The 21,989-nt window shown below is 40.7% G+C and overlaps 1 protein-coding gene across 6 annotated transcripts in view; it reads right to left on the bottom strand.

Moving 5' to 3' along the window:
• Positions 1-21,989, bottom strand: part of LOC128692132 (uncharacterized) — a 76,780-nt gene that overhangs the window by 30,420 nt on the left and 24,371 nt on the right. For 5 of the 6 annotated variants that reach the window (XR_008407547.2, XR_008407548.2, XR_008407549.2 and 2 more), the window contains exons 2-5: positions 21,285-21,412; positions 19,889-20,071; positions 13,766-13,898; positions 10,084-10,223 (exon numbers count right to left, since the gene is read on the bottom strand). Coding sequence is in view for 2 of the 6 variants with exons in the window: in XM_053781155.2 (XP_053637130.1) it covers positions 10,084-10,223; positions 13,766-13,898; positions 19,889-20,071; positions 21,285-21,412 (584 nt within the window). In the remaining 4 variants the exon portion in view is untranslated. The remainder of the gene's footprint in view (positions 1-10,083; positions 10,224-13,765; positions 13,899-19,888; positions 20,072-21,284; positions 21,413-21,989) is intronic. The other variant, XR_008407550.2, reaches the window with a different exon arrangement.

Raw genomic sequence — 21,989 nt, 5'->3', positions numbered from 1 at the left:
ATAAGACACCTGCTGTCCCTGTTCACTCATCAGTTCAAAATGGGTACGTGGGTGTTAGTCGACTGGTGTGGGTCACATCTTGGGACAAAACTCACCTAATTTGCTTGAAATGCTCAGCATAACAAGCAGCTTTCCATATAGTAGTACAGTATGTCACTGATGTCAGCTAGGCCTGTATACCATGTACATGTACTTAGAGTAAATAATTATTATTATTATTATTATTATTATTATTATTATTATTATTATTATTATTATTATTATAGTGTTTGCCGTGTTTTTCTAAACCAACTTGTCAGTATTTATTACCAAGGTTTATACCAATGTTTACTCTAATCAGAGCTTCATTAAGTCATGAAACCCTGTCCATATAACTGCTCTGTCTGCATACTTGCATCTTTTCCCACATACATGTCAGCATTATGCTTTCCAACCAAGCTTCATAAAACTTGTCATTGAACCAGATATCCCTATTATAAATGAAAGGGGTTCTCGAGTTTACCTGGAGAGAGTTCCGGGGGTCAACGCCCCTGCGGCCTGGTCTGTGATCAGGCCTCCTGGTGGATCAGAGCCTGATCAACCAGGCTGTTACTGCTGGCTGCATGCAATCCAATGTACGAGCCACAGCCTGGCTGGTCAGGTACTGACTTTAGGTGCTTGTCCAGTGCCTGCTTGAAGACAGCCAGGGGTCTATTGGTAATCCCCCTTATGTATGCTGGGAGGCAGTTGAACAGTCTCGGGCCCCTGATACTCATTGTATTGTCTCTTAACGTGCTAGTGACACTCCTGCGTTTCATTGGGGGGATGTTGCATCGTATGCCGAGTCTTTTGCTTTCGTTGTGAGTGATTTTTGTGTGCAAGTTCGGTACTAGTCCCTCTAGGATTTTCCAGGTGTATATAATCATGTATCTCTCCTGCCTGCATTCCAGGGAGTACAGGTTCAGGAACTTCAAGCGCTCCCAGTAACTGAGGCACCTTATCTCCGTTGTGCGCCCCGTGAAGGTTCTCTGTACATTTTCTAGGTCAGCAATTTTACCTGCCTTGAAAGGTGTTGTTAGTGTGCAGCAATATTCCAGCCTAGATAGAACAAGCGACCTGAAGAGTGTCATCATGGGCTTGACATCCCTAGTTTTGAAGGTTCTCATTATCCATCCTGTCATTTTTCTAGCAGATGCGATTGATACAATGTTATGGTCCTTGAAGGTGAGATCCTCTGACATGATCACTCCCAGGTCTTTGACGTTGGTTTTTTGCTCTATTTTGTGGAAGGAATTTGTTTTGTACTCTGATGAAGTTTTAATTTCCTCATGTTTACCATATTGGAGTAATTGAAATTTCTCATCGTTGAACTTCATATTGTTTTCTGCAGCCCACTGCAATGGAAGACACTGTCATGCAGATTCGGATGTCATCTGCAAAGGAAGACATGGTGCTGTGGCTGACATCCTTGTCTATGTCAGATATGAGGATGAGAAACAAGATGGGAGCGAGTACCGTGCCTTGTGGAACAGAGCTTTTCACCGTAGCTGCCTCAGACTTTACTCTGTTGACTACTACTCTTTGTGTTCTGTTTGTGAGGAAATTATAGATACATCTACCAACTTTTCCTGTTATTCCTTTAGCACGCATTTTGTGCGCTATAATGCCATGGTCATACTTGTCGAAGGCTTTTGCAAAGTCTGTATATATTACATCTGCATTCTTTTTGTCTTCTAGTGCATCTAGGACCTTGTAGTGATCCAGTAGCTGAGACAGACAGGAGTGACCTGCTCTAAACCCATGTTGCCCTGGGTTGTGTAATTGATGGGTATCTAGATGGGTGGCAATCTTGCTTCTTAGGACCCTTTCAAAGATTTTTATGATATGGGATGTTAGCGCTATTGGTCTGTAGTTCTTTGCTATTGCTTTACTGCCCCCTTTGTGGAGTGGGGCTATGTCTGTTGTTTTTAGTAACTGTGGGATGACCCTCGTGTTCATGTTCCCTCTCCATAGGATGATAAAGGCTCGTGATAGGGGCTTCTTGCAGTTCTTGATGAACACGGAGTTCCACGAGTCTGGCCCTGGGGCAGAGTGCATGGGCATGTCATTTATCGCCTTTTCAAAGTCATTTGGCATCAGGATAATATCAGATAGGCTTGTGTTAACCAAATTCTGTGGCTCTCTCATAAAAAATTCATTTTGATCTTCGACTCTCAGTCTGGTTAGCGGCTTGCTAAAAACTGAGTCATATTAGGACTTGAGTAGCTCACTCATTTCCTTGCTGTCATCTGTGTAGGACCCATCTTGTTTAAGTAGGGGCCCAATACTGGATGTTGTTCTCGACTTTGATTTGGCGTAAGAAAAGAAATAGTTTGGGTTTCTTTTGATTTCATTTATGGCTTTTAGTTCTTCCTGTGATTCCTGACTCCTATAAGATTCCTTTAGCTTAAGTTCGATGTTTGCTATTTCTCTGACCAGTGACTCCCTACGCATTTCAGATATATTGGCCTCTTTTAGCCACTCTGTTATTCTTTTCCACTGCCTGTAAAGGGAGTGCCTGTCTCTTTCTATTTTACATCTACTCCTCCTTTTTCTTAAAGGAATAAGCCTTGAGCATACATCGAGGGCCACCGAGTTAATCTGTTCTAGGCATAAGTTGGGGTCTGTGTTGCTTAGTCTATCTTCCCAGTTTACATCGTTTAGAACTTGATTTACTTGGTCCCACTTTATGTTCTTGTTATTGAAGTTGAATTTGGTGAAGGCTCCCTCATGATTAATCTCATTTTGTCGGTCTGGGGCTCCGCGCATACATGTCTGAACCTTGATTATGTTGTGATCTGAATATATTGTTTTTGATATGGTGACATTTCGTATCAGATCATCATTGTTAGTGAAGATGAGGTCTAGTGTATTCTCCAGTCTAGTAGGCTCTATTATTTGCTGGTTTAAGTTGAATTTTGTGCAGAGATTTAAAAGCTCGTGTGTGTGTGAGTTCTCGTCAGAGCTGCCTCCTGGTGTTATCACTGCAACAACATTATTTGCTATATTCCTCCATTTTAAGTGCCTCAAGTTGAAATCCCCCCAGGACCAAGATGTTGGGGGCAGGAGCTGGCAGATTTTCCAGACAGTGGTCAATTTCTGACAGCTGTTCCTGGAATTGCTGGGACATTGCATCTGGAGGCTTGTAGACTACCACAATGACTAGGTTTTGGTTCTCGATCTTTACTTCCACTGCATCATTTGAAGCATTAAGTAGTTCTGTGCAAATTATGAATATTCAGAGCGATACTGATATAGATAATGAATAATTGAATGCAACAATAAAATTGTTTGAGAGGATAAGTGAGTATGAGTATGAATGAATGAATGGAGTGAGCAAGTGAGCAAGCAAAAGAGCATGCATGTGTGTACGTACGTATATACTCGCCTAATTGTGCTTGCAGTTATCAACTCTCACCTCTTGACCCCTGCCTCTCTGCTGGATTCACCCTTTCCTTGCTGCATAAGCTATCATACTTATTCTTAAAGTTATGTAAGGATTCTGCCTCTACCACTTTGCTATCTAAGTCGTTTCACTTCCTGGATGCTCTAAGGCTGAAGAATGAAGAAGATTTACTAACATTCCTATACCTCATATATGTTTCCTAAATACTAGGACTACATTTGTCAGTGCGTCATCGAGGACTGTCTAACTTATTTCCATTGGGGTCCTTAATCTTGTCCCCGAGGATGCGACCCACACCAGTCGACTAACACCCAGGTACCTATTTGCTGCTAGATGAACAGGACAACAGGTGTAAGGAAACGTGTTGAAATGTTTCCACCCACCGGGAATTGAACCCAGGCCCTCCATGTGTGAAGCGGGAGCTTTAGCCACCAGGCCACCGGGAGAAATCAGAATGGGGGCACATAACAAGCGGTGTTCCACGGGGGTCAGTGGTGGGCCCCTTGTTGTTCACAATCAACATAAATGACACAGATGAGGGAATAAATAGTGACATAAGCAAATTTGCTGATGAACAAAAATAGGCCGTCCAATTCATTCTAATGAAGACATTAGAGCACTCCAGGATGTAGATGAATGGTTCAGAGAACCGACATGTTGATAAATTAGACACATGTGCAACTCTTGGGTATCTTTATTGAGGAAACGTTTCGCCACACAGTGGCTTCATCAGTCCATACATAGGAGAAACTTCAAGTTTCTCCTATGTATGGACTGATGAAGCCACTGTGTGGCGAAACGTTTCCTCAATAAAGATACCCAAGAGTTGCACTTGTGTCTAATTTATCAACATGTCGGTTCTCTGAACCATTCATCTACAAACCTGTCAGACACTGCAACTTCTTGGGATCTTAATACTTAGGAATTCTTCACTTGCCTAATTCTTGGGCACAACCTACTTCCACATTGAACAAATGAGACACCACCTATGACTGCTGCACCTCTCCTGCCATACGGTTTATAAGCTGCTTCTCCGCTCATCTGCCGTATTCTACTCAAGATTGATGGACTGAACACATCGACTCAAGGTTGAGGGACTGATTACCTCATTCTCCTCCTGTTCTTCAAGTTTCTCCTATGTATGGACTGATGACTCCAGGATGATTTGAATAGATTAATGCAGTGGCTGGAGAAGTGGCAGATGCAGTTTAATACAGACAAATGCAAAGTTCTAAACATTACACAGGAAAATAACCATGCTACATATAAACTAAATAATGTAGATTTTAATTTTACTGATTGCAAAAAGGATTTAGTTCTGGTTAGCAGTAATCTGAAACCAAGACAACAGTGCATAAGTGTTCACAATAAAGCTAACAGAATCCTTGGCTTCATATCAAGAAGTATAAATAACAGAAGTCCTCAGGTTGTTCTAACTCTATATATCTTTGGTTAGGCCTCAATTAGATTATGCTGCACAGTTCTGGTCACCGTATTACATTTTTTTTTTATTATCACACTGGCCGATTCCCACCAAGGCAGGGTGGCCTGAAAAAGAAAAACTTTCACCATCATTCACTCCGTCACTGTCTTGCCAGAAGGGTGCTTTACACTACAGTTTTTAAACTGCAACATTAACACCCCTCCTTCAGAGTGCAGGCACTGTACTTCCCATCTCCAGGACTCAAGTCCGGCCTGCCGGTTTCCCTGAACCCCTTCATAAATGTTACTTTGCTCACACTCCAACAGCACGTCAAGTATTAAAAACCATTCGTCTCCATTCACTCCTATCAAACACGCCTGCTGGAAGTCCAAGCCCCTCGCACACAAAACCTCCTTTATCCCCTCCCTCCAACCTTTCCTAGGCCGACCCCTACCCCGCCTTCCTTCCACTACAGACTGATACACTCTTGAAGTCATTCTGTTTCGCTCCATTCTCTCTACATGTCCGAACCACCTCAACAACCCTTCCTCAGCCCTCTGGACAACAGTTTTGGTAATCCCGCACCTCCTCCTAACTTCCAAACTACGAATTCTCTGCATTATATTCACACCACACATTGCCCTCAGACATGACATCTCCACTGCCTCCAGCCTTCTCCTCGCTGCAACATTCATCACCCATGCTTCACACCCATATAAGAGTGTTGGTAAAGCTATACTCTCATACATTCCCCTCTTTGCATCCAAGGACAAAGTTCTTTGTCTCCACAGACTCCTAAGTGCACCACTCACCCTTTTCCCTTCATCAATTCTATGCTTCACCTCATCCTTCATAGACCCATCCGCTGACACGTCCACTCCCAAATATCTGAATACATTCGCCTCCTCCATACTCTCTCCCTTCAATCTGATATCCAATCTTTCATCACCTAATATTTTTATCCTCATAACCTTACTCTTTCCTGTATTCACTTTTAATTTTCTTCTTTTGCACACCCTACCAAATTCATCCACCAATCTCTGCAACTTCTCTTCAGAATCTCCCAAGAGCACAGTGTCATCAGCAAAGAGCAACTGTGACAACTCCCACTTTATGTGTGATTCTTTATCTTTTAACTCCACGCCTCTTGTCAAGACCCTCGCATTTACTTCTCTTACAACCCCATCTATAAATATATTAAACAACCACGGTGACATCACACATCCTTGTCTAAGGCCTACTTTTACTGGGAAATAATTTCCCTCTTTCCTATGTACTCTAACTTGAGCCTCACTATCCTCGTAAAAACTCTTCACTGCTTTCAGTAACCTACCTCCTACACCATACACCTGCAACATCTGCCACATTGCCCCCCTATCCACCCTGTCATATGCCTTTTCCAAATCCATAAATGCCACAAAGACCTCTTTAGCCTTATCTAAATACTGTTCACTTATATGTTTCACTGTAAACACCTGGTCCACACACCCCCTACCTTTCCTAAAGCCTCCTTGTTCATCTGCTATCCTATTCTCCGTCTTACTTTTAATTCTTTCAATAATAACTCTACCATACACTTTACCAGGTATACTCAACAGACTTATCCCCCTATAATTTTTGCACTCTCTTTTGTCCCCTTTGCCTTTATACAAAGGAACTATGCATGCTCTCTGCCAATCCCTAGGTACCTTACCCTCTTCCATACATTTATTAAATAATTGCATCAACCACTCCAAAACTATATCCCCACCTGCTTTTAACATTTCTATCTTTATCCCATCAATCCCAGCTGCCTTACCCCCTTTCATTTTACCTACTGCCTCACGAACTTCCTCCACACTCACAACTGGCTCTTCCTCACTCCTACAAGATGTTATTCCTCCTTGCCCTATACACGAAATCACAGCTTCCCTATCTTCATCAACATTTAACAATTCCTCAAAATATTCCCTCCATCTTCCCAATACCTCTAACTCTCCATTTAATAACTCTCCTCTCCTATTTTTAACTGACAAATCCATTTGTTCTCTAGGCTTCCTTAACTTGTTAATCTCACTCAAAAACTTTTTCTTATTTTCAACAAAATTTGTTGATAACATCTCACCCACTCTCTCATTTGCTCTCTTTTTACATTGCTTCACCACTCTCTTAACCTCTCTCTTTTTCTCCATATACTCTTCCCTCCTTGCATCACTTCTACTTTGTAAAAACTTCTCATATGCTAACTTTTTCTCCCTTACTACTCTCTTTACATCATCATTCCACCAATCGCTCCTCTTCCCTCCCACACCCACTTTCCTGTAACCACAAACTTCTGCTGAACACTCTAACACTACATTTTTAAACCTACCCCATACCTCTTCGACCCCATTGCCTATGCTCTCATTAGCCCATCTATCCTCCAATAGCTGTTTATATCTTTCCCTAACTGCCTCCTCTTTTAGTTTATAAACCTTCACCTCTCTCTTCCCTGATGCTTCTATTCTCCTTGTATCCCATCTACCTTTTACTCTCAGTGTAGCTACAACTAGAAAGTGATCTGATATATCTGTGGCCCCTCTATAAACATGTACATCCTGAAGTCTACTCAACAGTCTTTTATCTACCAATACATAATCCAACAAACTACTGTCATTTCGTCCTACATCATATCTTGTATACTTATTTATCCTCTTTTTCTTAAAATATGTATTACCTATAACTAAACCCCTTTCTATACAAAGTTCAATCAAAGGGCTTCCATTATCATTTACACCTGGCACCCCAAACTTACCTACCACACCCTCTCTAAAAGTTTCTCTTACTTTAGCATTCAGGTCCCCTACCACAATTACTCTCTCACTTGGTTCAAAGGCTCCTATACATTCACTTAACATCTCCCAAAATCTCTCTCTCTCCTCTGCATTCCTCTCTTCTCCAGGTGCATACACGCTTATTATGACCCACTTCTCGCACAGTTGGGAGTTGCATATGAGTGGATAGATTTATCAGAGCTTATTTCTTTTGTGGCATTGATTTTAGTCGCCCCATACGACACGCATGGCTTAGGGAGGAAAGATTCTTTTCCAATTCCCCATGGACAATAGAAGAAATAAAGAAGAACAAGAGCTATGTAGAAAAAGGAGAAAAACCTAGATGTATGTATATATATATGCATGTGCATGTCTGTGAAGTGTGACCAAAGTGTAAGTTGGAGTATCAAGATATCCCTGCTATCTAGTGTGTTTATGAGACTGGATATAAATGCAATGGAAAATGTACAAAGGAGGATGACAAAGCTGATCCCATGTATCAACAATCTTCCTTATGAGGATAGACTGAGGGCCCTGAATCTGTACTCTCTAGAAAGGTGTAGAATTAGGGGGGATATGATTGAGGTGTATAAATGGAAAACAGGAATGAATAAAGGGGATGTAAATAGTGTGCTAAAAATATCTAGCTTAGATAGGACTCACAGCAATGGTTTTAAGCTGGAAAAATTCAGATTCAGGAAGGATATAGGAAAGCACTGGTTTGGTAATAGAGTTGTGGATGAGTGGAACAAACTCCCGAGTACCGTCATAGAAGCTAAGACGTTGTGTAGTTTTAAAAATAGGTTAGATAAGTACACGATGTAGGACATGCACTGTATGGGCCAGTAGGCCTTCGGCAGTGTTCCTCCATTCTTATGTTATGTTCTTAGGAGTGAGAGTGGTTGGATTTGAGTGGGAGTTGCATATGAGTGGATAGATTTATCAGAGCTTATTTCTTTTGTGGCATTGAAAACTGGGTTGGAAAAATATTTTGTTAGTGGGATGGATTATAAAGGACCTGTCTAGTATGGGCCAACAGGCCTGCTGCAGTGTTCCTCCTTTCTTATGTTCTTATGAGTGGGCATGGGTGAGTGAGAGTTTGACCTGACTAGCTTGTGCTTCTAGGTCAGGTGCCATGCTCCTTCCTTAAGTGAACGTGACCTGACCTGACCTGACCTGGCTAGGTTATTAAGGCATTGGCTTATGCTGGTAGAACTAGACCTGCCTCGAATGGGCCAGTAGGCCTGCTGCAGTGTTCCTTCTTTCTTATGTTTTATCTCTGACTCTCTGCTTTCCCTGTGAATACCTCCTTAAATTTCTTCATTAGCTCCTCAGACTTCCTGGCCATTCTTTGTGAGAACTCCTTCCTTCTTCAGGCTAATTATTTGGTCCTTTAGTGTTGTCTTCCTCATGATGTGGCTGTACAGCAACTCTGAGATGGATTTGTCTTTTGATGCTATGTCACTATCAAACTGTCATCGAGCCTCTCTTCTTATCCCTGCATATACATATCTGGCTCCTCACCTCATCATTTTCTGGTCAGCCTTACTGGTTCATCCCCTCCAATATCTGGTTGTTTCCCTGTAGTCCCTTGTGTGGCATGTATGTGCATGTGTTTGTGCAAGTGTGCATGAATGCATATGTGTACATGTGTGAATGTTCGAATGTACATACACAAATGTGTTTAAATGTCAATAATCAGTAGAAGAGGTTACTGAAGTGCTGCATGAATCAGTAACTTGTCAACAACACTCAGGTTCTCTTCATAATTTATTCTTTTCTTACATCCTCTGCTTTTGCAGTTAAGCACAATGAACAAGCTTTTCCTCTTCAAACACAGCCTAACTGACAGTACAGTGGTACCTCGGGATACGAACTTAATTCGTTCCAGAAAGCTGTTCGAGTGCCGATACCAAACGAATTTGTTCCCATAAAGAATAATGTAAATTAGATTAATCCATTTCAGACCCCCAAAAATACACTTACAAAAGCACTTACATAAATACACTTACATGATTGTTAGAGTTTTGAGCTGTTCGCATCCCGAGGTACCACTGTATTATTAAGTATATTGTCACTATCTTCCAACAAAGGCCAGGAAACTGAGCATTGTTCTCCATGTTGCAGGGTCTGTAAATAACTGAATTAAGCAGCCAACTTGTTTTAAGACCTGTGCAGTTGGTGGCAAATGACAAAGGAGCACAGAAAGTAAACTAAGGACTTACTGAGCAAAAAAATGACGAGACCATTTACTGGTGTATTGTGTCTGCAGACATGTCACTATTCTTATCAGTGGTTCACAGAACCCAGTAACAGAATAAACTTCTTTTCTTTATTTGTTGTCTTTTATGAAATCTATAGTCAGTTATTAGTTGTAAAATAAAGAATACACAATGTAAACACTTGAAATATACTAAGACAGGTCTGGAAAATCAGTATCCTACCTGATATGGCTGAGCCCCTGGAAGACCAACCTCCATAGCATTCACAAGTGCTAGTTGATCTAATGCCATTTTCCTTTTTCGATAAAAATAACAGCCGCCTCCTAGAGCGCCTGAAACCAATGCAACAGCAAACAAACCACCTGAAAGTAAACATATCTTTTGTGTTGGGTATATTATAAAACAACGAAAAAGTTTACTTAAAAGGTTAATGCCATGTTATTTTTTTATCCCCTTATTCAGTAAATGAAGAATCACAAAAATCAAACATGGGTTGTCATTGCAATTGTGTTCAATGCCTTTATCATGCCCAAACATCTCCCCATTCTGGACATTCTTTCTAATAAAAGTCAATATTAATAAGGTTAAAATAAAATTTAAGAGATATGGCTTCTCAAATATGAAACAAGCCTAAATCTTAAACAAAATCCATTTTACAGACAGCATTTAGTGGTACAGGGCTCATGGATCTACATTCCTGTCAGACACTGCAACTTCTTGGGATCTTAATACTTGGGAATTCTTCACTTGCCTAACCCTTGGGCACGACCTACTTCCACATGGACACATGTGACACATCCTACGACTGCTGCACCTCTCCTGACTACGGTATACAGTGGACCCCCGCATAACGATGGCATCACATAGCGATTTTTCCGCATACCGATTACTTTTATCGCAAAATTTTTGCCGCGCATACCGATTAAAAACCCGCTTACCGATTTTCGTCCGAGACGCGTCCAATGTGCCCTCAGCCAGCCTCACATGTGCCGGCCGTCCCATTGTTTACCAGCCAGCCTCCGCGGTAACATCCAAGCATACACTCGGAATATTTCGTATTATTACAGTGTTTTCGGTGCTGTTTCTGGAAAATAAGTGACCATGGGCCCCAAGAAAGCTTCTAGTGCCAACCCTGTGGTAAAAAGGGTGAGAATTAGTATGGAAATTAAGAAAGATTTTGAAGGGTTTGGGGCTAACCCTGAGAAGCCTATGCCAGTTGTGGAATCCATTGTGCCTACTTCAAAGATTAAGGAAATGTGTGCACAGTGGGTTGAACTGCAAACCTTTATAGATGAAAATCACCCTGACACAGCTGTTGCAAGCCGTGCTGGTGACTATTTCAATGACAATGTTGTGGCCCATTTTAGACAAATCGTAAAGGAACGGGAGGTACAGAGCTCTATGGACAGATTTGTTGTGCGACAGAGGTCCAGTGACTCTCAAGCTGGTCCTAGTGGCATTAAAAGAAGAAGGGAAGTAACCCCGGAAAAGGACTTGCTACCTCAAGTCGTAATGGAAGGGGATTCCCCTTCTAAACAGTAAGAAGATAATGCTCTCCCCTCCTCCCATCCCATCAATCATCACCAGATCTTCAATAAAAGTAAGTGTCATTTAATTGTGCATGCCTTTTTCAGTTTGTGTGTATTAAAATTAACATTTCATGTGGTAAAAAAAATTTTTTTTCATACTTTTGGGCGTCTTGCACGGATTAATTTGATTTCCATTATTTCTTATGGGGAAAATTCATTCGCATAACGATTATTTCGCATAACGATGAGCCCTCTTGCACGGATTAAAATCGTTAACCGGGGGTCCACTGTATAAGCCACTTCTCCACTCATATGCTGTATTCTATTCAAGATTGATGGACTGACCACATCGACTCAAGGTTGAGGGACTGATTACCTCATTCTCCTCCTGCTCTTCACGTTTCTCCTTTGTATGGACTGATGAAGCCACTGTGTGGCAAAACGTTTCCTCAATAAAGATACCCAAGAGTTGCACATGTGTCTAATTTATCAACATGTCGGTTCTCTGAACCATTCATCTACACTTACATAAAATTCTGCATTTTGGTGTCATTACCTTCAGAAAACGATTCCTTACCATTTTAAAATATAATTTTTTTTTAAATTGTGACACTAATGGGACTTAAAATTTTAGGGGTTGCAACAGTAAAAGGGTAAATAAGGTTTAACTCTCCTTAGATCTTGTAAGTAAGTTTATTCAGGTATACACAAATACAGTTACACAGATTATCATACATAGCAACATATGTGTAGAGAACCTAGGATAACCCAAAAAAAAAAAAAGTCAGAGTGACTTATTTCCACTGGAAGAATGCCCAATTTGTGGCATGGCTAATCCTAATAACCCTAAATAAATTTTAAAAGCAGTGGACCGGTAAGACAGTAGAAGGCTTTGGTCGAATTACCAAAAGCTGCAGTAGTGGGTCATCATGCGACTAGGATTTGCATTAGGAAACAATTGTCCTGATTCTTGACTAATCTTACCTAACTTAGTGTGACAGATAATTCCATCCTGCAATCAACCTCCCTCTTACCTTAAGAACATAAGAAAGGAGGAACACTGCAGCAGACCTGTTGGCCCATACTAGGCAGGTCCTTTACAATCCATCCCACTAACAAAACATTTGCCCAACCCAATTTTCAATGCCATCCATGAAATAAGCTCTGATAACTCTATCCACTCCTCCATGGGGAAGTGGAACAGAATTCTTCCTCCGTAAGCCATGCGTGTTGTAAGAGGCGACTAAAATGCCGGGAGCAAGGGGCTAGTAACCCCTTCTCCTGTATATATTACTAAATTTAAAAAGAGAAACTTTAGTTTTTTCTTTTGGGCCACCCCGCCTCGGTGGGACACGGCTGGTATGTTGAAAGAAGAAGAACTCTATCCACTCTCATATGCAAGTCCCACTCAAATCCAACCCCACTCACTCATGTATTTATCCAACCTATATTTGAAACTACCCAAGGTTTTAGCCTCAATAACCCAACTAGGTAGACTGTTCCACTCATCAACTACCCTATTTCCAAACCAATACTTTCCTATATCCTTTCTAAATCTAAACTTGTCTAATTTGAATCCATTACTGCGGGTTCTGTCGTGGAGAGATATCCTCAAGACTTTATTTATATCCCCTTTATTAATACCAATCTTCCACTTATACATTTCGATCATGTCTCCCCTCATTCTTCATCTAACAAGTGAATGTAATTTAAGAGTCTTCAATCTTTCTTGATAGGGAAGATTTCTAATGCTATGTATTAATTTAGTCATTCTACGCTGACTGTTTTCTAACAAATTTATGTCCATTCTGTAATATGGAGACCAGAACTGAGCTGCATAATCTAGGTGAGGCCTTACTAGTGATGTATAAAGCTGAAGTATAACCGCCAGACTTCTGTTGCTTGCACTTCTTGATATAAATCCCAGCAATCTATTTGCCTTATTACACACGCTTAGGCACTGCTGTCTTGGTTTAAGATTGCTGCTTACCATAACCCCCAAATCCTTTTCGGCTTACCATAACCCCCAAATCCCCCAAATGTGAAGCACATCCTGCATATTCCTGTTAATTTTCAGTTTTTGTTCCAGAAAGTGAAATACACTATCTCAACAAAAAAAAAAAACGGGAATGACCCAACTTCGTCACCAATGTTATCTCCTGCTGCTGTTACCTTACCAATGTTATCAGACGACCTCACTACCTAATACAACCCTCTGCCTCACTCATCACACTAACGACTAATTCACACATCCCTCTCCGCAGCACTGTGCGAGACTGTGACCCCTGTGGGTTTAATGCCTAACCCAATAATAATAATCAGACATAACTACAAAATAACCTTAAATTTTGAGGTAAATGGTATCAATTACTCACCAATAATCCAGGGTATGGGATCTTGTCCAAGTTTGCTGAAGAGACAATCATTGGTGGAACCAATGTACACAGTGTGGTTTAAGAACTCGGCTTCTTCCCACTTGTCAGTGCTTAACTCTGCTACGAATGATGCCTGCAATGATAATTACTATACTATTATGTTATATATGCAGCTGTGATATCAGTAATTACAGTAACTGAGTACAGAGGCATAAGAATATCAAAAACAACTAATTCCGATCACAACCTAATCGAAGTCCAGACGTACATGCATAGGGGTCCTGATCAGCAGAATGCATGTACTTGTGAAGGTGTCTTCACAAAATATAACTTCAACAACAAGAACATCAACTGGGACCGGGTAAACCATGTCCTAAACGAAACATGTTGGGAAGATATCTTAAATGACATGGATCCAAACCAGTGCCTTGAAAGGATCAACTTCCTGGCAGCTGAAGCATGTTCTAGGCATATTCCCCTAAGAAAGAAGAAGAGCAGGAGTAAACTGGAGAGAGAAAGACGCTCCCTCTACAGAAGACGACGAAGAGTCACTGAGCTCCTCAGGAGTGCTAGAATATCTGATACACAAAAGGAGGCGCTGACCAGGTAAGTGGAAACTATCGAACTTAAGTTAAATGACTCTTACAGGAACCAGGAGAGACAGGAGGAGCTTAAAGCTATTAGTGAAATTGAAAGAAATTCAAAATATTTCTTTTCATATGCCAAAAACAAGGCAAATACCACATCTAGTATCGGGCCCTTACTCAGACAGGATGGGACTTACACAGATGACAACAAGGAAATGAGTGAAATATTGAAATCCCAGTACGACTCTGTGTTTAGTGAACCACTAATCGGTCTGAGGATCGACGATCCAAACGATTTCTTAATGAATGAGCCTCAAAACTCCATAAATGTATGCCAGATTTCCGACATTACCCTAACTCCGATAGATTTCGAAAAAGCCATTGACAACATGCCCATGCACTCAGCCCCGGGCCCAGACTCATGAAACTGTTTTCATTAAAAACTGCAAGAAACCCCTCTCGCGTGCCCTAAGTACACTATGGAGGAGGAGCTTGGACATGGGTGAAATTCCAGTCACTTAAAACAATGGATATAGCCCCACCCCATAAAGGTGGCAGCAAAGCATTAGCTAAGAACTATAGACCAATAGCTCTGACGTCCCACATCATAAAAATCTTTGAAAGAGTGCTAAGAAGCAGGATTGCAAATCACCTGGATTCCCAAAATCTGCACAATCAAGGGCAACATGGGTTCAGGGCAGGTCGCTCCTGCCTCTCACAACTACTGGATCACTATGATATGGCCTTGGATGCACTGGAAGAAAATCAGAATGCAGATGTAATATACACAGACTTTGCAAAAGCATTTGACAAATGTGATCATGGCGTAATAGCCCATAAAATACGTGCTAAAGGAATAACTGGGAAAGTGGGGAGATGGATCTTCAACTTCCTAACAAATCGAACACAAAGTAGTGGTCAACAGAGTTAAATTGGAGGCTGCCATAGTGAAGAGCTCTGTTCCACAAGGCACAGTACTCGCCCCCATCTTATTCCTCATCCTCATATCAGACATAGACAGAGATATACATCACAGCACCGTATCATCCTTTGCGGATGATACTAGGATCTGCATTAGGCTGTCATCTGCTGAGGACACGGTTAACCTCCAAGAAGATATAAACAAAGTTTTCCAGTGGGCAATGGTAAACAATATGATGTTCAATGAGGACAAATTCCAACTACTACGTTATGGAAAACTGGAGGAGATAATAACTAGAACAGAGTATACTACAGACTCTGGCCATACAATAGAGTGGAAAAATAATGCAAGGGACCTGGGAGTAGTAATGTCTGAGGCTCTCACTTTCAAGGATCACAACAGTGCCACAATCGCACGTGCAAAGAAAATGATAGGATGGATAATGAGAACGTTCAAAACGAGAGATGCCAAGCCAATGATGATCCTTTTCAAATCACTTGTTCTCTCTAGGCTGGAATACTGCTGTACATTAACATCTCCATTCAAAGCAGGTGAAATCGCAGATCTAGGGAGTGTACAGAGATCCTTTACTTCACGTATAAGTTCTGTCAAGCACCTTAACTACTGGGAACGCTTGGAAGCACTTGACTTGTACTCGTTGGAACGCAGGAGGGAGAGATGTATCATAATCTACACTTGGAAAACCCTGGAAGGAATGGTCCCAAATCTGCACACAGAAATCACTCCCTACAAAAGTAAAAGACTGGGCAGGCGATGCAAAATGCCCCCAATAAAAAGTAGGGGCACCATTGGTACACTAAGGGAAAACACCATAAGTGTCCGGGGCCCAATACTGTTCAACAGCCTCCCATCAAGCATTAGGGGAATTGCCAATAAACCCCTGGCTGCCTTCAAGAGAGAGCTGGACAGATACCTAAAGTCAGTGCTGGATCAGCCGGGCTGTGGCTCATACGTTGGACTGCGTGCGGCCAGCAGTAACAGCCTAGTTGATCAGGCCCTGATCCATCAGGAGGCCTGGTCATGGACTGGGCCGCGGGGGCGTTGATCCCCGGAATAACCTCCAGGTAACTGATGTAACAAGAATTCTGTACAGTTCACTATATGTGCAGTTATAATCAAAGGCAAGCATAAAACCCATAGGGGTCATACAGCACCTGCAGGATAGGAGTCAATCAGGTTTGATCCAAGGGGATCCAAGGTTTGATCCAAGAGGAATATACATGTAGTGATTTTCTAACACTGGTACCAAACCTGCACACGAAAATCACTCCCTATGAAAGAAAAAGATTCGGCAGGAGAGGCAACATTTCCCCAATGAAAAGCAGAGGCGCCACGAGTACACTGAGAGACAACACAGTAAGTGTCAGGGGCCCAAGACTGTTCAACTTCCTCCCAGCATACATAAGGGGGATTACCAATAGACCCCTGGCTGTCTTTAAGAAGGCACTGGACAGGCACCTTATGTCAGTACCTGACTAACCGGGCTGTGGCTCGTGCGTCAGCTTGCGTGCGACCAGTAGTAACAGCCTGGTTGATAAGACCCTGATCCACCGTGAGGCCTGGTCTCAGACCGAGCGGCGGGGGCGTTGACCCCCGAAACCCTCTCCAGGTAAACACCTGGATTTATTTAAGGATTTAGGATTTAAACTCATAATGTTTGCTATGTTGCGTGGAGACAACATATCCTTTTAATAAGTCTACCTACTGTTTCTCAACCTCTTTATATATATATATATATATATATATATATATATATATATATATATATATATATATATATATATATATATATATATATACATGTATATATATATATATATTTATACATGTATATATATATATATATATATATATATATATATATATATATACATGTATATATATATATATACATGTATATATATATATATATATATATATATATATATATATACATGTATATATATATATAAACTGATTACGAAATGTGCACGAATTATACAGTGGACTAGTTAATGTTTACGTTGGATATACAGTGTAAACATTCTTATTAAATTATTATTATTATAATCAAGGGGGAAGCGCTAAACCCGGAGGATTATACAGCACCTGGGGGGGGGATGTGGAAGGCATTCAGGCTTAATTCGGGGAACTGGAGCACAGATCCAATTCCCTAAATCAAGAGCCCCTCACCAACATCAAGGAACCTTCCTTGAGGGGCATTCTTATTAAAGAGATTATCATTTTTTTAGCCCATATACCAATGATAATAGTAAAATGCAAAATGTTTTTTATTAAAAGCAGCATCCATAATGAACACAAAGGCGCAGTACAGTGACTGGAACAATAAACAAATAACCCGACATGAGAAACTTTATGACGACGTTTCGGTCCGGCTTAGACTATGTGCGGGTTGTGTAAAAACAGCGATTAGGAAGCATAAAATATTATATTTATTCATTTAATTTCCGTACCTTTAATGCATCAATTGTTTTGACAAATTTGTACCATTGGACGATTAGGCTATTAAATATTTTTTTTATCATTATGATAAACACTAAAGTTTGCTAAGATAGAGCCGATCTAAATATTTTCAGAAAAAAGGTGTCTTTTGCAAGCAAGTTGTATTACACACTTCAACAGCTACACACAACAGTACACACACTGTATCGCAAACCACAGTAACTGCACACACATATTGTATTAAACGCAACAGTAACACATTGTATCACAAACCTCAGTAGTAGGCCACACTCACTGTATCACAAATACCATCAGTAGTACACACACTATCAGAAACACCATCAGTAGTACACACACTATCAGAAACACCATCAGTAGTACACACACTATCACAAACACCATCAGTAGTACACACACTATCACAAACACCATCAGTAGTACACACACTATCACAAACACCATCAGTAGTACACACACTATCACAAACACCATCAGTAGTACACACACTGTATCACAAACACCATCAGTAGTACACACACTGTATCAAACACCATCAGTAGTACACACACTATCACAAACACCATCAGTAGTACACACACTATCACAAACACCATCAGTAGTACACACACTGTATCAAACACCATCAGTAGTACACACATTATCACAAACACCATCAGTAGTACACATACTGTATCACAAACACCATCAGTAGTACACACATTATCACAAACACCATCAGTAGTACACATACTGTATCACAAACACCATCAGTAGTACACATACTGTATCACAAACACCATCAGTAGTACACACATTGTATCAAACACCATCAGTAGTACACACATTATCACAAACACCATCAGTAGTATACACACTATCACAAACACCAACAGCAGTACACACACTATCACAAACACCAACAGTAGTACACACACTATCACAAACACCAACAGCAGTACACACACTATCACAAACACCAACAGTAGTACACACACTATCACAAACACCAACAGCAGTACACACACTATCACAAACACCAACAGTAGTACACACACACTGGACGGGCTGGATGTGTAGTCCCGAAACTGGCTCCTAGAATTCAACCCCGCCAAATGTAAAGTCATGAAGATCTGAGGAGGGCAAAGAAGACAGCAGACAGAGTATAGGCTAGGTGGCCAAAGGCTGCAAACCTCACTCAAGGAGAAAGACCTAGGAGTGAGTATAACACCGAGTACATCGCCAGAAGCACACATTAACCATATAACTGCTGCGGCATATGGGCGCTTGGCAAACCTGAGAATAGCGTTCCGGTACCTCAGTAAGGAATCGTTCAAGACTTTATACACTGTGTACGTCAGGCCCATACTGGAGTACGCAGCACCAGTTTGGAACCCACACCTGGTCAAACACGTCAAGAAATTAGAAAAAGTGCAAAGGTTTGCAACAAGGCTAGTTCCAGAGCTAAGGGGAATGTCCTATGAAGAAAGGTCAAATGAAATCGGTCTGACAACACTGGAGGACAGGAGGGTCAGGGGAGACATGATAACGTCATACAAAATACTGCGTGGAATAGACAAGGTGGACAGAGACAGGATGTTCCAGAGATGGGACACAGAAACAAGGGGTCACAATTGGAAGCTGAAGACTCAGATGAGTCAAAGGGATGTTAGGAAGTATTTTTTCAGTCATAGAGTAGTTAGGAAGTGGAACAGTCTGGCAAGCGATGTAGTGGAGGCAGGAACTATACATAGTTTTAAGACGAGATATGATAAAGCTCATGGAGCAGGGGGAGAGAGGACCTAGTAGCGGTCGGTGAAGAGGCGGGGCCAGGAGCTGAGTCTCGACCCCTGCAACCACAATTAGGTAAGTACACTGTATCACAAACACCATCAGTAGTACACACACTATCACAAACACCAACACTAGTACACACACTGTATCAAACACCAACAGTAGTACACTATCACAAACACCATCAGTAGTACACACACTATCACAAACACCAACACTAGTACACACACTGTATCAAACACCAACAGTAGTACACTATCACAAACACCAACAGTAGTACACACACTATCACAAACACCAACAGTAGTACACACACACTATCAGAAATCTCAACATCAGTACATACATTCTATCACAAACCTCAATTGCCACAAAAGAAGCATTGTGCATGTTGAATTCCCTCTCTGGCACTCGAGCATACAGGAAGACTGGTGCGTGAGGTGCCACAGGTAGTAACAAGCCAGGAATGAGGACTCTCTCATTCTGGTTTGATGTGACAAATGTGTACTTCCAGTTGTGTCGAGTACTGTTCTTGTATTGATACTGTGAAAGTAACATTTTTTTAGTAAATGTTCTGGCTATACCAGCTGAAAAAGTCGCATTAAAATTGTTTACCGTCATGCTAACAATGCAAAATTACAGCGTCAATTAATGATAATCCAGTTCAACACAAAATGTCTTAAACTACTGTGAACATTTATATATAGTATTTGATTTTGATTATGTTACAGTAATGCTAAAAAAAGAGCATCTAATTAATACACACAAGCTTAAAGTGATTACAAGAAAAGGAACAGATGTAAAGAAATTACAGAAGGGGTGGGAGTTCGAACCCATGGCAGGTGAGTCCTGACACTCACAGGTCAGTGTACTCACCACTGGATGTAAACATATTATATGAAGAGCTCTGCAACATACCTTACAGTACATGAAAATGAAAAAAAAATTTAATTCCAAGAATGAGGAAAGCGAGACAATATAGAATAATTAACTGTTAGGTGATGGAAAAAAAAAGATTTTGAACCAATAAAAGAAGTGCATTAACGAGACATGTATCAGAATCAAACAAACTTAAAATTAATAGAAAGCACACATGAAAAGGAAAGAGAAAAAATTGTAAGAGCAAGACAAGCCAAATCTCTAATTGAAGTTTGCAAATAAAGTAAATGGAGATAACATGATCCATGATAAAGAGTAAAGAACCACAATCACCGACAGGAAGAAAATGTACGAAAGCGCAAGAAATAGTTTCATTATATATACAGATGGAACAAGAGCCGAGACCACACTATCCTCTTAAAACAGACCCTGTCAAAATGACCAAAGAAAACACACTACAGTACTACTATTCTGGATATTGAAAGCAAAGCAACAGGGCCAGAAGAAACACAATTGTGATATTTAAAAAGAAAGGAAAAGAATTAAGCAATCCACTCTGTAGTGGTGGTGGTGGGGGGGGGGGGAAATTTCATCACAAAACGGTACACTTATGGACAAATAGAAATGTGGCAAGTGTTGTTCCGATATTAAAAAAAAAAAGATGATCAATGCTACAAAATATCTGTTCACAAACACTGATGTATAATTGAAATAGGATTCAAGAGGAGGAAGAATGTGCTATGCACTAAAAACTTGAAACTATATCATAAACTGAAGATAAGACCAAGAGTATATCTCTGCTCCTGTAACTACAAATAATCAAATATATAGGTATTCACATAGGGACACGGCATGAAAGACACACATGGACACTCACTGCTATTAGAAAGGTGATATCAAGAGGCAGGTGACAATGATTGATGATGGCTGTTGCTTCTATGTGTTCCTCAAGGATATTTAGGATACACGAGGACACATAGTTTTCAAGGTGACACGCACACGCACCTGGGAAGGGCAAAGTGTTATTAAATGACATAATTGTACACAATGGGACTGGCTCATGCCTAAACTTGCTTTGTCCTAAATTTCGACAAAACAAAACTGTCTTATTCGTGTATGAAAACCGGTTTATCTTGCGTGATATATGGGAAAAGTAAACTTAATAGTAAACATGTGATATCACAATATGCAAAACAACCACTGCGAACAAACAGTGACCTTCCTAGCGGTTTCGTGATTTCTCACATTATCAAGGACCTGCAAAAATAATAGAACAGCAGAAGGTTTATAAGACTGAGATATCACCTCACATACGTCCTTACACCCGTCCCAGGATGATCTTGGTGGGAGTGTCAGGATATGTGTCAAGTGAAATTTATGCAGGACCTGTCACACAGCATAAATTAAAGGATTAAGTATTGTGGATATTTTAGATTAGATGAAGAAATTAAATTCTGAAGGTCTATGAAATAGTTAATGATATAAAATACCCAAAATACTTAATTGATAACTCATTTAAAATTGCCAGAAACACATTCTGCAATTCAAAAAAAGGACAAACAATCATATTCAACCAAGAATA

Source organism: Cherax quadricarinatus, chromosome 15 (genome assembly GCF_038502225.1).
Source record: "Cherax quadricarinatus isolate ZL_2023a chromosome 15, ASM3850222v1, whole genome shotgun sequence".
NCBI classification, from domain to species: domain Eukaryota; kingdom Metazoa; phylum Arthropoda; class Malacostraca; order Decapoda; family Parastacidae; genus Cherax; species Cherax quadricarinatus.
This window is presented reverse-complemented; position numbering and strand designations above follow the sequence as displayed.